The following is an 11,250-nucleotide window of genomic DNA, read 5'->3' on the forward strand; positions in this document are numbered from 1 at the left end:
AAATAAAAAATTTTGATTTGCTTCCTACTTAAGAATTTTGATCTTTCTAAAATCTTAAATTACAGAACTTACTTGCAATTTTTTTAGTCTATATCTGACATGAATGATATAGTTATTTGAATATTAAAAGTTTTATTTTATTTATTATTATTGTTTATATATCTTACGATACACAATACGATACAATAGAATATACAATACAAAAAAAATAGACTTTTTGATACAAGATATGTATCCCAATTTAATAACCTTGATTTGATCTAAATATGGCTTAGTTGTTGAATTATCCAATCAAATATTAGTTTTGATTTTTAAGAAAAATATATATATGAACCAACAATTCCAAAGTAAACCCATTTAAATCTTAAAAAACATCACATGACATTTTTTCCCCTTCTTCTGGCGACCTCAACATGACACTTCATATTATTGTTTTTATGACGAATTTGCTCGCCATTGTACAACCCCACAATGCATAAATGATAAAACAGACCCACTATATTCCCGAAATTGACATCATCCAAAAAGCATATAAGGTGCTCCAAGCAGGCCTGCTAGTGTTTATCCTAAGGCAATGAAGGTAACTTACACCTTAAAGTTACAAAGAATATTAATGATAAAAGAATTTGTCTGGAACCGGAGACAAAAAAATAAACAATTGCAGCTATATACACATTACAAAAGCATGACAAATATTAGAAAATGTGAAAAAAATTTAATTTAAACCATGTACCCTATGTTCCAGATCCAAAGCTTGATACTAAGAAAGGACAAGGGTATCACTTGTTGGACCATTGAAATTCTATTTCCAAATTCCTTGAGGGGCCACTTTTACTTTCCGGCAAGAGTGTGTACTCTCCAGATACTGCTCCCAGCATTACTACCCGATCAATTTGAATTGTCACTTTTCCAAATGAACTCTGTAATCAGATACCAAAAAACAGGTTCAGTGGAAATGTAAAAGCAAAAATTTAATTAATTTATAGATAGAGAGTTAGGATCGAATAATACCAATTTGATTAAAGTTACGTCAATTATAACTTTTTATAAAACATATATTTTATCTATCTAACCATTGCATTACAATAATATATAATGAAAGATAATTTATACCAAAATTTCATCGAAATCGGACATCACATCAATAATCCTGTAATTAAATAAAGTTTTGTTTATGTATATTTTGAACAAATATATCACGTTAATTTTCAAGTATATAAAAGGTATAACACGATTTTTGGTTGAGATAAATATATGTTTAGAGAGGATCTATAACACACAAGCTTCTAATCCAATGGTTGGCATTTTAAAAAATTACATGAACAAAAAAAAAAGTTACTAAATGGTGTAACAATCGATAGAAGTGTCAATCAATCCTAACTCAAAAGGAAAGAACTGAATAAATATCAGCATTTACCTTCCCCATTTTGCTCTTATTTTTGCAAGAAATATGAAGCTTCTGGCCTTTAGGAGGACTTTCAAAGGCCCATGAAAAGCTTTCGTCCCATTCCGGATTGGGGCCAGTTGAGACCACCTGATAAGCACATTCTCACCGTCATTAGTAATTTGGTATATTCTACCAGGAAAACTGATCTATGATAAAGTCCTTATTCAGCAGAAAATACATTGTTCCTAGTGTTACATGATACACTCACTTACTCAGGCAATAAATATATAACCCTTAAGAACTTAAGATTGTCATTAGGGAAGGGACAAGAACATAAAAGCTATGTACTTTCACATAAATCATATCTGTATTCTATAGCCTACAATGTGTCAACAAACCCACAGTGGCAATATGCATGACCAGCAGAAATTTTCTTTTAAGTTTGTTAATGAGTTTCGATTTTTAGAGGAGAATGGAATAAAGAAGGGGTTGAACTTTAAAGTCTACCCTGCCCCAAAAAAAAAAAAAAACTTTTTGTGTAAAATGAACTAATCTTCATACTTCAAGCCCTTCTCTTCTAGCTTCCTCCTCAAAACCAATAACTTAAAAACTCACACACAACAGCTATATAAAGGATATGGTAATTGATCATTTCCATTTTCATTCGGATAGAGTAGGTAACTTTATCAAGAGACATGGAGATACAATCATCTATAAGTCTCATAGTAAGGTTATATAATGTATCGATCTACTTGTCTGTACATTTTACACCCATGTCCCTTCACCCCATGCACAAGAGTAGATCATAATATCATAATATGCAATAATTATTGCTTAAGAGAAAATATATACCTTGGTCTGCCGTGCAGGAGTATTGCCAAGTGTCAGCTTGCAATAAACACTTGGGTTTCCAACAGACTGCTTCATATTATTACCACGCTTGATGATCACCACCAGTGTACCAGGCAAACACTGCAACAAGAATTCTGCCCTTTCCTGAAACCGAGGCGGGCCTGACTGGATTAAGTATTGTAGCAAAGGAATAGCATCTGCAGCTGCTATGGATTGAGCTCTTGAAACTTCTGCCGGGCATGCAGTCCAAGCTTGCCTGAGCAGAGAGAGTGTGTCTAAGGCAGCTTCCTGTGTAGCCTCTGAGCCTGTCTTTAAGGATGTAACAAGATGAGGAATGCTAAGAGTTGCCGGTTCAGTTGCTCTCAATCGTGGGAAGTTGCTAAATAGAGAATTTAAGGCTTTCAGATACTCCTCATTCACAGTTCCGGTAGCCCACAAATCTTTCTCAATAGCAGCTAAAAGACCATAAAAACTGTGTTAGCTCATTGATTACAGAATTTTTTTTTTGGGGTGGGGGTTGGGGGACAGAGAGGTGTGGTGTTCCTAATAGCATAGCAAACAACCTAAACACAGCAAATTACTGATGTTCAAAAATCAACTTCGATTAAAACAGCATCTACATATTCTCGAGTTATATATGTTTCAGACTTCAACCTATATTTTTTCAGTTACAGTAATATAAAACTTAGCAGAGTGCTAGGCTATCTTGCACAACGAGGTTATATTGGCTGATGAAGAGTCAAGTTGTTCAACTTGTAAAGCAATCACCTCAAGTTCACAAATTTAAAAAAAAAAAAAAAAAAAAAAAAAAAAAAAAAAACCTTTTTCTTGTTCCTTCCGTTCATTTTATCTTTCACCCAAAAAACCCACCAGTTCTGTTATCATTAAAATACCCATTAACTTCTTCGTATGTAACAATCTGCTTATGAAAAACATTTCAAAATAAAGGTATGCCTGGGCTTATAGAAAGGTAGAAAGAAATGAATTACTATGAGAGAACAATTAGTTAATGCAAATATGAGGAAATCTGGACCATGATCAGAGGAAAAGTAACAAAGACATCCTTCTATGAATTACATGAAAACAAAATATTATCCAGTTGATCAGAATAAAATGATGTGTCAACACCATCATGATAAGTGAACTCACCGGTTATTGCTCTGACTGTTTCACTGGAAGCATACTCCTGAATAGTGTGATTTGAAAACAGAAGTTTTATAAACATCGCAGCCTGAACAGATGTTTCAGGATCACTAGAACCTATCAGATCTAGAACCACCTGAACACCACCGGCCTCTGCAACTGCTCTTTTATTTGATCTACTGTACATTACAAGGTTTTGCAAAGCACATATGGCTACAACTTTCATTTCTTCTGTTGGTTGCTCCTCGAGCACATTCACTAAAGCCCGACAAGCTGAAACTGCATCGCTTGTTCGAGCAAGACTTTCATTCTGGAATAAATCACCAAGAGCCAAAGTTGCTAATAGCCTTGGCTGCTGTGCTTGGGTTTGTGGGTCCAAGAGGTACTGGGATAATGGTAAGATGGCTGATTTAGTAACTTTGGTTTCTCTGATCTTCACATTGTTTAGCAATACTTCCAAGAGTCTTGCAGCAGTTTCCTCGCATTGATGAGATCTTAGGAGCTCCAAGAGAGCTTCTATGGCACCACTTTCAGCCATTGCTTCTGCACTGGTTCCATCATCACTTTCCAACACAAGAAGGGCATTTAATGCACCAACAACTGTGCTCTCTGAGCCAGATCGAAGCAACCTTACTAAAACAGCAACAGGCACCTCCAAGTAGAATTCAGAACTAAATTGCAGAACACATGCCAAAACAGAGGCAGCAGACTCCCATAAAGCATGGGGAATGGAAGGATCAGCTTGCAATATTACTTTGGAAATTTCAACAACACCACCCTCTTTTGCAATTTCATTAGGCCATATATGTGCAATACTAACAAGGGCCTTCATAGCTCTCTGCTGCAAAATGTGTATACCAGAACCAAGAACTCTGATGAGCGGGCCAATTACTTGTTGAATCACTGGATCTTTCTGAAGGTGTTCTTCTAAAAGTAGATGTGAGAGAAGTTCAGCAGCCAATTGTTGTACTGCTGATATTGGAGAATCAAGCAAAGGGATAAGAGGCTCAATAGCTTGGTGGGAAGTCAACGTGTAATCAGCACGACACTGTGGATGCTCTAAGATATTAACCAAAACCTGCAATGCACTATGTTGTCCATCAGGCCCAAATTCTTGTCTCGTCAGCATAGAAAACAGGGGATCTACCACTTTAGCAGCAGATGGTCCTTTAGCTATGCTAGCATTATTTGTCAATATCCGCAAGAGTTCCGAAAAAGCTGCACATAGATAGTCAGGTGCTTCAAGAAGGATGTCAAGTATGCTTTCAATAACTCCAGCTTTCACCATTTCCACTTTACAAGCAGGCCTGTCTTTTCCTAACTTGACCAGAGCTCTCGATATGGCCTCATGAAGAACATAGTTCCTACCATACAGTAGGCCAACAAGAGGGATAACTGCACCATGTGCAGCAACTAATTCAGCGAGTTGCTCATCATCAACAAGCCTATCCAATGCCCGAACAACAGAGTGTTGAGCTGGACCAAACTCACTTACAAGGAGAGAGACCAGAGGTTCCACACAGCGTGCAGCAGCCATCGTAGACCGAATCCTTGTATTTGCAAAAAGAACACAACACAATTCAGCAGCATCCCCTTTGAGGTCCATTGAACAATTTGATGAAAGGATCCTGCAAAGAACATCCACTGCGTTCATCTCCACATCTGCAACAGCGAGTGCTCTTGAAGGGTTTTCACTCAGTAACCTAACCAATGCAGCAATTGCAGCGTGCTGCTCCCTCTCTAGACCTGTATTAAGAATCTCTACCAAGGGTTTAACAGCTTGTCGAGCAGTATCTGCATTTCTAATATGGTCAGCAGAGAATAAACTTTCTAAGGCTTTTGCAGCGCTATGCCTTGCAGCTCTTCCTCCTAAACGCAGGACAGCCACAAGTTGAGTGACAGCACCAAACGCAGATTCATGTCTCCGTATCTCAGCACTGCCAAACAGAATTCCTAACAGATCTGTAGCAGCTTCTTCAGTTGCATCTTGAGGACCTAGCGAAAGATATTTAGTTATTGCCTCCAAGGCCCCAGACTCTACCATTACAATCTTATTTGATGGACAATCTCTAGCAAGCTGGGTCAAAAGCCCAAGTGCTAAAAATGGTGCTCCTGGACGATCTGGAATTGGTTTAAGCAGATCAACAAGGGCAGGTATTGCCTTTCGAGAAGTGGCACCAACTCTGATGTCATCAACTCTAAACAACCTCTCAAGAGCAACTTGATCAGGATAACGCACCAAAGAAAATTCTTCAGACAATTCCAGAAGATCCTGAATATCAGTATCGGCACAGCCAAGCAATGTGATGAGTCCATTTGCTGCCCCAGAATTAGCCACAGAAAGAAGTGTTCCCCTGCTGCCATTACAGACCAGACTAGCTATTGATTGTGCTGCAAAGTATTTGTTTGCTGATTCTTCTGACTTCAGCAAATTGGCAAGAGCTGGTATAGATTTCATGGTTGCATGTGCACGTATAATATCTCTATCTTGGAATAATATTGCCAACAACAAAGCACAAATCCACATGCTGCTGTCTTCTTTATCATCAATCTATAATTTCGCCATAAAAGATCACAGAAACATTAATACACAGAAATATAGTTATTCGTAATATATATTTGACTAGTAACTATTACATGAGTTAATGAAGTGGGTTTGTGTATTTATTTTTTATTGACTTAAATGTCATGGAAAAATGCACTTATTACCTGACTATACTGTGAGAAATAATTTGAGATCTTCTCTGAGAGAACCTCAATCGCTCCAGCCTCCATTATTGCAATTCTACTTTTTTCATCATGACAAGCAAGGATACACAGTAACCATATAGCTAAGTTGGCACCAGATATAATGGCAGTGCCACTGTTTGATTGATCATCACTGGATTCTTCTTGTGTATGCCGGCAAATGCTGATGACTTCCCTATTGTCATCTCCATGATTGGCCAAAGATGAGTCTGAAGAATTAAGCATATCAACAAGTGATCGAACAAGATCGGCACACAAGTTTGAAAAGTTCAGATCCTCCAGCAGTTTCTGATGATTTACTTTTGCAGCACAAATAAGCACTGCAGCTCCTCCAATTCTTTTTTTTACATTTGTGGAAGTGGAAATTATCCTCTTAGCTATTGAAGATATACATCCAGATGCAGTAGCAACAGTGTCCCCTAAGACAAGAGGCTGATCCTTACATAGTCGTGATAATATCTCAATAGCTTTATCCTGTAATGTTGGTGTAGAATCAGCAATAGACAGGACTATAGGGCTTATGCTTTTAGGGAATTCAGCCAAAACTGTCCATGCAGGTTTACTCTTTCCGCTGGTTTTTTCTGATCTGGACAGAATAGCAAGTGCATCTAGAGCCTCCAATGTGGCAGCAGATCCATTAATGGCAGAATCTAGAAAAGAAACTAACGCAAGAACAGTACCAGCACGATTCACACATTCTGTTACAGCATAATCAACTTGCCTAGAATGTAAGAGGCGAGCAATTGCTGCTGCTGCATGTGTTTTTCCAGAAATTGTGCCTTCACGTAATACTCTTGTAGCAGGCATGATAACCTCTTCTGCAACAGCTTTCTCTGCAATTTCACCATCTAAAATAAGATTTGCCACAGCACATGTTGCCAACTCTGCTACTTCCAAAACTGAGGAGTTGGCTAGTGCAATCAATGGAGACAATGTATCTCTAGCAATAGCAGCTACATCCCTGTTCTCTTTGATTGAAAGAAATATTGCAGCCAGGCAGTGTGAGGTTTCCATCAAGACACTTTCATATTCGACATTAAGCAATTTCGAGACTGATAGAAGAGTTTTAACAGCAATGCTGCTTTCACGCACATCTTTTCTTGTTTCAAAAAGTCCTGCTAGAGCTGCTGCAGACATCGCCTGAGTTTCTTCCTTGGTTGAGCCCAAAATTTTTATCATTGTACCAATTGCATCACTCGCAGCACTACCTTCGCGTAAAATATCACTAAGAGGAACAACAGAAAGCATACTTCTCAAGGCATCTAAGACATAAACCTTAGATTCTGGTAGATCACTAGTCAATAGTGCTGTAAGCTGGCTAATAGTTGCTGTATCAGATTTATGGATTAAGTGATTCAAGGTTTTTGCAGCAATCTCCTTCCCATTTGCGCTTCCATTCTTTAATAGCCACAACAATGCGGGAACTGCATCAGCACTTTCAACACAAGCACGTATATCCTCACTATGATTGCATAGGTTTCTAAGGATTGTTGCTGAATCTTCTTTTGCTTTTGCAGATCCTGACTCCAAAATTTGCACAAGCGGAGGTATACCACCAGCAGCAGTAATGGCCCATTTACTTTCATCATTTTCATTAGACAGAAGGCATAGTAGGGCAACAGCACATTCTTGCTGCTGTTCTGATGAAAGTCCCAAAAGAGATATCAACAGCTGAACTCCTTCACGGCCTTGAAGTGCACGCCATAAACTGCCTCCACTATTGCACAGTGTCAAGAGAGCTTTTAGAAGCTCGTCTTGCACTTCGCTGGCAGCCATTGTTATTAAACCAACTAGCAAACGCTTTGCATCGGAATTTGTAAGTTTAATTGATAGTATGGGATTACTATATAAACTAGCCAGCGCTTCAATGGTCCGTTCCTGCACAAGGAAGGGAGACTGAGACTTAAACTGATTGAGTAATGTCTGCTCAACTGCCAAAGGATCCGATGCTCTTGTGGATTCTGCCTTTTCATCATATATCATAAGAGCCGAAGCTAAAGCCCCTAAAGTGTCAGCAATTTGTGCAGCTGAAGTGCATGATTCAAGGCTTTGACCAAGGCTGGAGATCACAGAAGACAAGCCACCAGAGATGTTCGCTAGGGCACACATAGCATTTTCCTGTAATGCTTGAGCATGCTCTCCTTGCATGAACTCTTTCGAAGGTGCTATGGTAGCATTAATCAGAGTAGGAATGCCATTAGAATTGGCTATCTCTCGTCTTGCATCTTTGCACTGAGCCGACAGAGATTTGAGCGCCCCGGCTGCTTCAGCTCTAACAGGGGCATCATTACCAGGGCCTAATAGTTTGAGAAGATGTTTTGTTGCCTCTGCTGCCAACACTTTTGAACAAATAGATGCATCCTCCATCATCAAGAACGCAAGTAAAAAGCACACATTGGCTTGAGTGCCAGACTGTCCTGTTGTTAGTAACTTCACTAATATGTCCACTCCTCCAGCTTGTACTGTGGCATTCCAGAATCCCTCTGTACTGCTGGAGAGATTCTTCAATGCTCCAGTCAATAAATTGTCAACTACATTTCCAGTCTTCATGCCCTTTTTCAATTGTTCCCAAAGAACTGGCACAACACCTTCAGTTGAAAAAATTTTTGAACCAACATGATCTTTGGCACCATCTTGAGAGACAGCATAAATAGTCTTGGCAGCAGCTACTTGACCTTCACCAGAACTGGACTTGAGTAAACTAAGCAATGGAGGAATGCATCCTCCAAGCAAGACTTTAACCCTCAGCTCATTTTCTTTACAAAGGGAGCCCAAGACAGTTGCTGCCTGTATCTTCACATTCAAGGATCCTGACCGGAGAAGGGAAACAAGCACTGGAACTGCTTGAGAGTGAGATCCAACAGCACTAAAAGCATTTTCACGCATATCAATAAGCTCCGATAACTGCTTCAGGGAGTTCTCTTTCTCTAGCATAGAAGATGAACTCTTACGCAGCTGCTCAATGCATTGGGCAACACTTGCCAATGTCCCATCTGGATCCTCCATGCTGCTACTACGTTCTCTGAAACAGAATATTAATTTAAGATACACATGTTTGTATATAAGATTTGTATGCCCAAATATTCAAATTTCCATAATCCATATAACAAAATATCAAGTTAGCTGGTTCTATGTATGAAGTTCTTAAGAAAAACATTCTGTATCAGACATTTTGACACAGAAAACAGACTAGAACACCAGTACAAGAAGATGTATTCGCAGGTGCTAGCTTGACTGCAAGCAGAATCAATGAGACTAAAGCATAAAATGCCTCTAACAGAAGAAAGTAAAACAACTGACTCAAGCAACATTTTACTAGGCTGCAGATTATTCCTGTTTGACAAGATTTAAACTTTAAAGGCATGTTTTAAGGTTTAACTAACCTCAGTCCCATCTTCAAAACAGAATGGGGTGTTGGAGACTCTGTATCTTGAACCTTCCCATCACCATTTCTTTCCTGCAATAGAAAAAGAATGACATTCAAGAAGGTCAAACGGAATGTCTGTATATCTCTAAATAGTTCCATATGTTTACCACACCAAGTTGCTAATAATATATACACAATACAATATCAATTTAGAAGCATGTGATATTGTTCTTTCCTTACTCTCCTTATTAATTCCGTACTACATTGAAACGAGTTATCTCTTTACTCATTCCCCTATTTATAAATCCTGTAAACCATGGAAAACTAAGCATTAGGTAAACCACAACATATCCCATCTTGATCAAATAAGACCATTGCTTCAACTAAGTTTTTTTTTTTTCTCATTTATTTTAGGATTGTGGCAAAACAGAGTGTACCATGCGAATAACAATGAAAAAAAAAATTTACGGAGCTGCATATGTATCCCCATACGTTCATATGTACCACAAATATCTAACTGACTAACTAACTAACTATTCCATCAAGATGTCAGAGTCACGAATTAAGGATGAAACTAGATAGGAAAATAAGAACGAAAAAAATGGAAGTCGTGCAGAACTGAAGTACCAGGTCATTAGCAGCGAGGGTGGTGCCATTGTTGGCAGCTAACCTCCAAGTCAACGTGGTTGCCATATTCGGTGCAAGGATACTCCCTAATCGGATTAGTCCAGGACAGTGCCCCCCTTCTCCAGATCTATTCTGGAAAGACTATCAGAACATCAAAGCCTCCCTGTCCCTGCCACGGCACGAATGCACAAATCAGAAACCAATCATGAATCAGTCAATCGAAAACTAACGCGAATTAGTTCTAAAATATCAAATGCTTATAATAATCACATCAATTGGAGTGAAATAACCATCATTAGTATCTACATCTGAATCAATTTAGTCTACACTACACGTGCACGGTGAAATTTCACAAACCAAAAAAAAAAAAATGCAGATCAACAACCGAGGAAGTGAAGAGAGGAAAGCATGTAGTGAGTGTTAGTCAACTCTAGATCAACACGGCAGGAAAAAAAACGAAAGGAATGATTAAAAATGAAAGTGTGTGAGAAATGAAAGCGATGTTAGTAAGTTGAGAGAGAGGAATGGGAATAGAACCTTGAGAGAGGAGAGAGTGGGAAAATGGCGGTGGTTTATTGTTTATATAGGTTGGAAATTTGGAATATGATGGGATGGGATGGGATAGGAAGGGTGTGAAGAGCGAAGAAGCTTGTGGTGTGGTGGTGATCGGATGCTGTGATTGTGTGTGTGAATGTGTCGCCGTCATCAGTGGAGAAAACAGCACCGACAGCTTACAGCTCAGAGATTCCAACGCTCAATTTAACGGCTAAGCTTCGGCTTCACAGTTAACGTTTATTTGTTAACTTTTCTCTCTCTCTCTCTCTCTCTCTTTTATTTCTCTTATTATTTTTTATTTTTAACTAACACGTGTTATAACTTATAAGACAGTAAGACACACATGCCTAAAAGAACAAATTAAGATTATTATTATTAATAAAAAGGGAAAAGTTCTGCATACAAGCCATTAGGGCTTGTATTGGCTTGTATGCTTTACAAGTTCATTAAACAATAAAATTAAATTACGCGCTACTTCACGTACGACGCACTACATCCCTTCTTCTTCTCATTTTTTTTCGATCGTTCTTTTCTCCTCCTTTTTCACTGGTTTGTTCTTCGTCGTTGACGT

General features: G+C 38.6%; 1 protein-coding gene across 3 annotated transcripts; it reads right to left on the reverse strand.

The window, feature by feature from the left end:
* Positions 1 to 476: 476 nt before the first annotated feature.
* On the reverse strand, positions 477 to 10,877 carry LOC130955792 (protein CELLULOSE SYNTHASE INTERACTIVE 1-like). Of its 3 annotated transcripts, none has more exons than XM_057882760.1 (8): positions 10,662 to 10,877; positions 10,125 to 10,293; positions 9,514 to 9,587; positions 6,092 to 9,152; positions 3,389 to 5,933; positions 2,240 to 2,694; positions 1,418 to 1,534; positions 477 to 920 (listed from the first exon to the last, which is right to left on the reverse strand). In XM_057882760.1, the coding sequence occupies exons 2-8, from the start codon at positions 10,188 to 10,190 to the stop codon at positions 780 to 782; spliced, it is 6,459 nt and encodes a 2,152-aa protein (XP_057738743.1). In that variant the 5' UTR covers positions 10,191 to 10,293; positions 10,662 to 10,877; the 3' UTR covers positions 477 to 779. The 3 variants fall into 3 exon arrangements, with proteins under 3 accessions (XP_057738743.1, XP_057738745.1, XP_057738744.1); XM_057882762.1 differs by lacking the exon at positions 10,662 to 10,877 and adding an exon at positions 10,510 to 10,532; XM_057882761.1 differs by lacking the exon at positions 10,662 to 10,877 and adding an exon at positions 10,395 to 10,451.
* Between the last annotated feature and the right edge of the window lie 373 nt (positions 10,878 to 11,250).

The sequence above is a fragment of the Arachis stenosperma genome, chromosome 10 (assembly GCF_014773155.1).
Source record: "Arachis stenosperma cultivar V10309 chromosome 10, arast.V10309.gnm1.PFL2, whole genome shotgun sequence".
Taxonomy (NCBI): domain Eukaryota; kingdom Viridiplantae; phylum Streptophyta; class Magnoliopsida; order Fabales; family Fabaceae; genus Arachis; species Arachis stenosperma.

What these genes read in the sequence shown, in the direction of transcription:
- LOC130955792 (XM_057882760.1), bottom strand. Translation starts at nt 10,190, where the DNA reads ATGGCAACCACGTTGACTTGGAGGTTAGCTGCCAACAATGGCACCACC. An exon ending in GTTTTGAAGATGGGACTGAG is followed by an intron (nt 9,153 to 9,513) that starts GTTAGTTAAACC and finishes ATTCTGTTTCAG; the next exon opens with AGAACGTAGTAGCAGCATGG. An exon ending in CTCCTGCACGGCAGACCAAG is followed by an intron (nt 1,535 to 2,239) that starts GTATATATTTTC and finishes TGTGCTTATCAG; the next exon opens with GTGGTCTCAACTGGCCCCAA.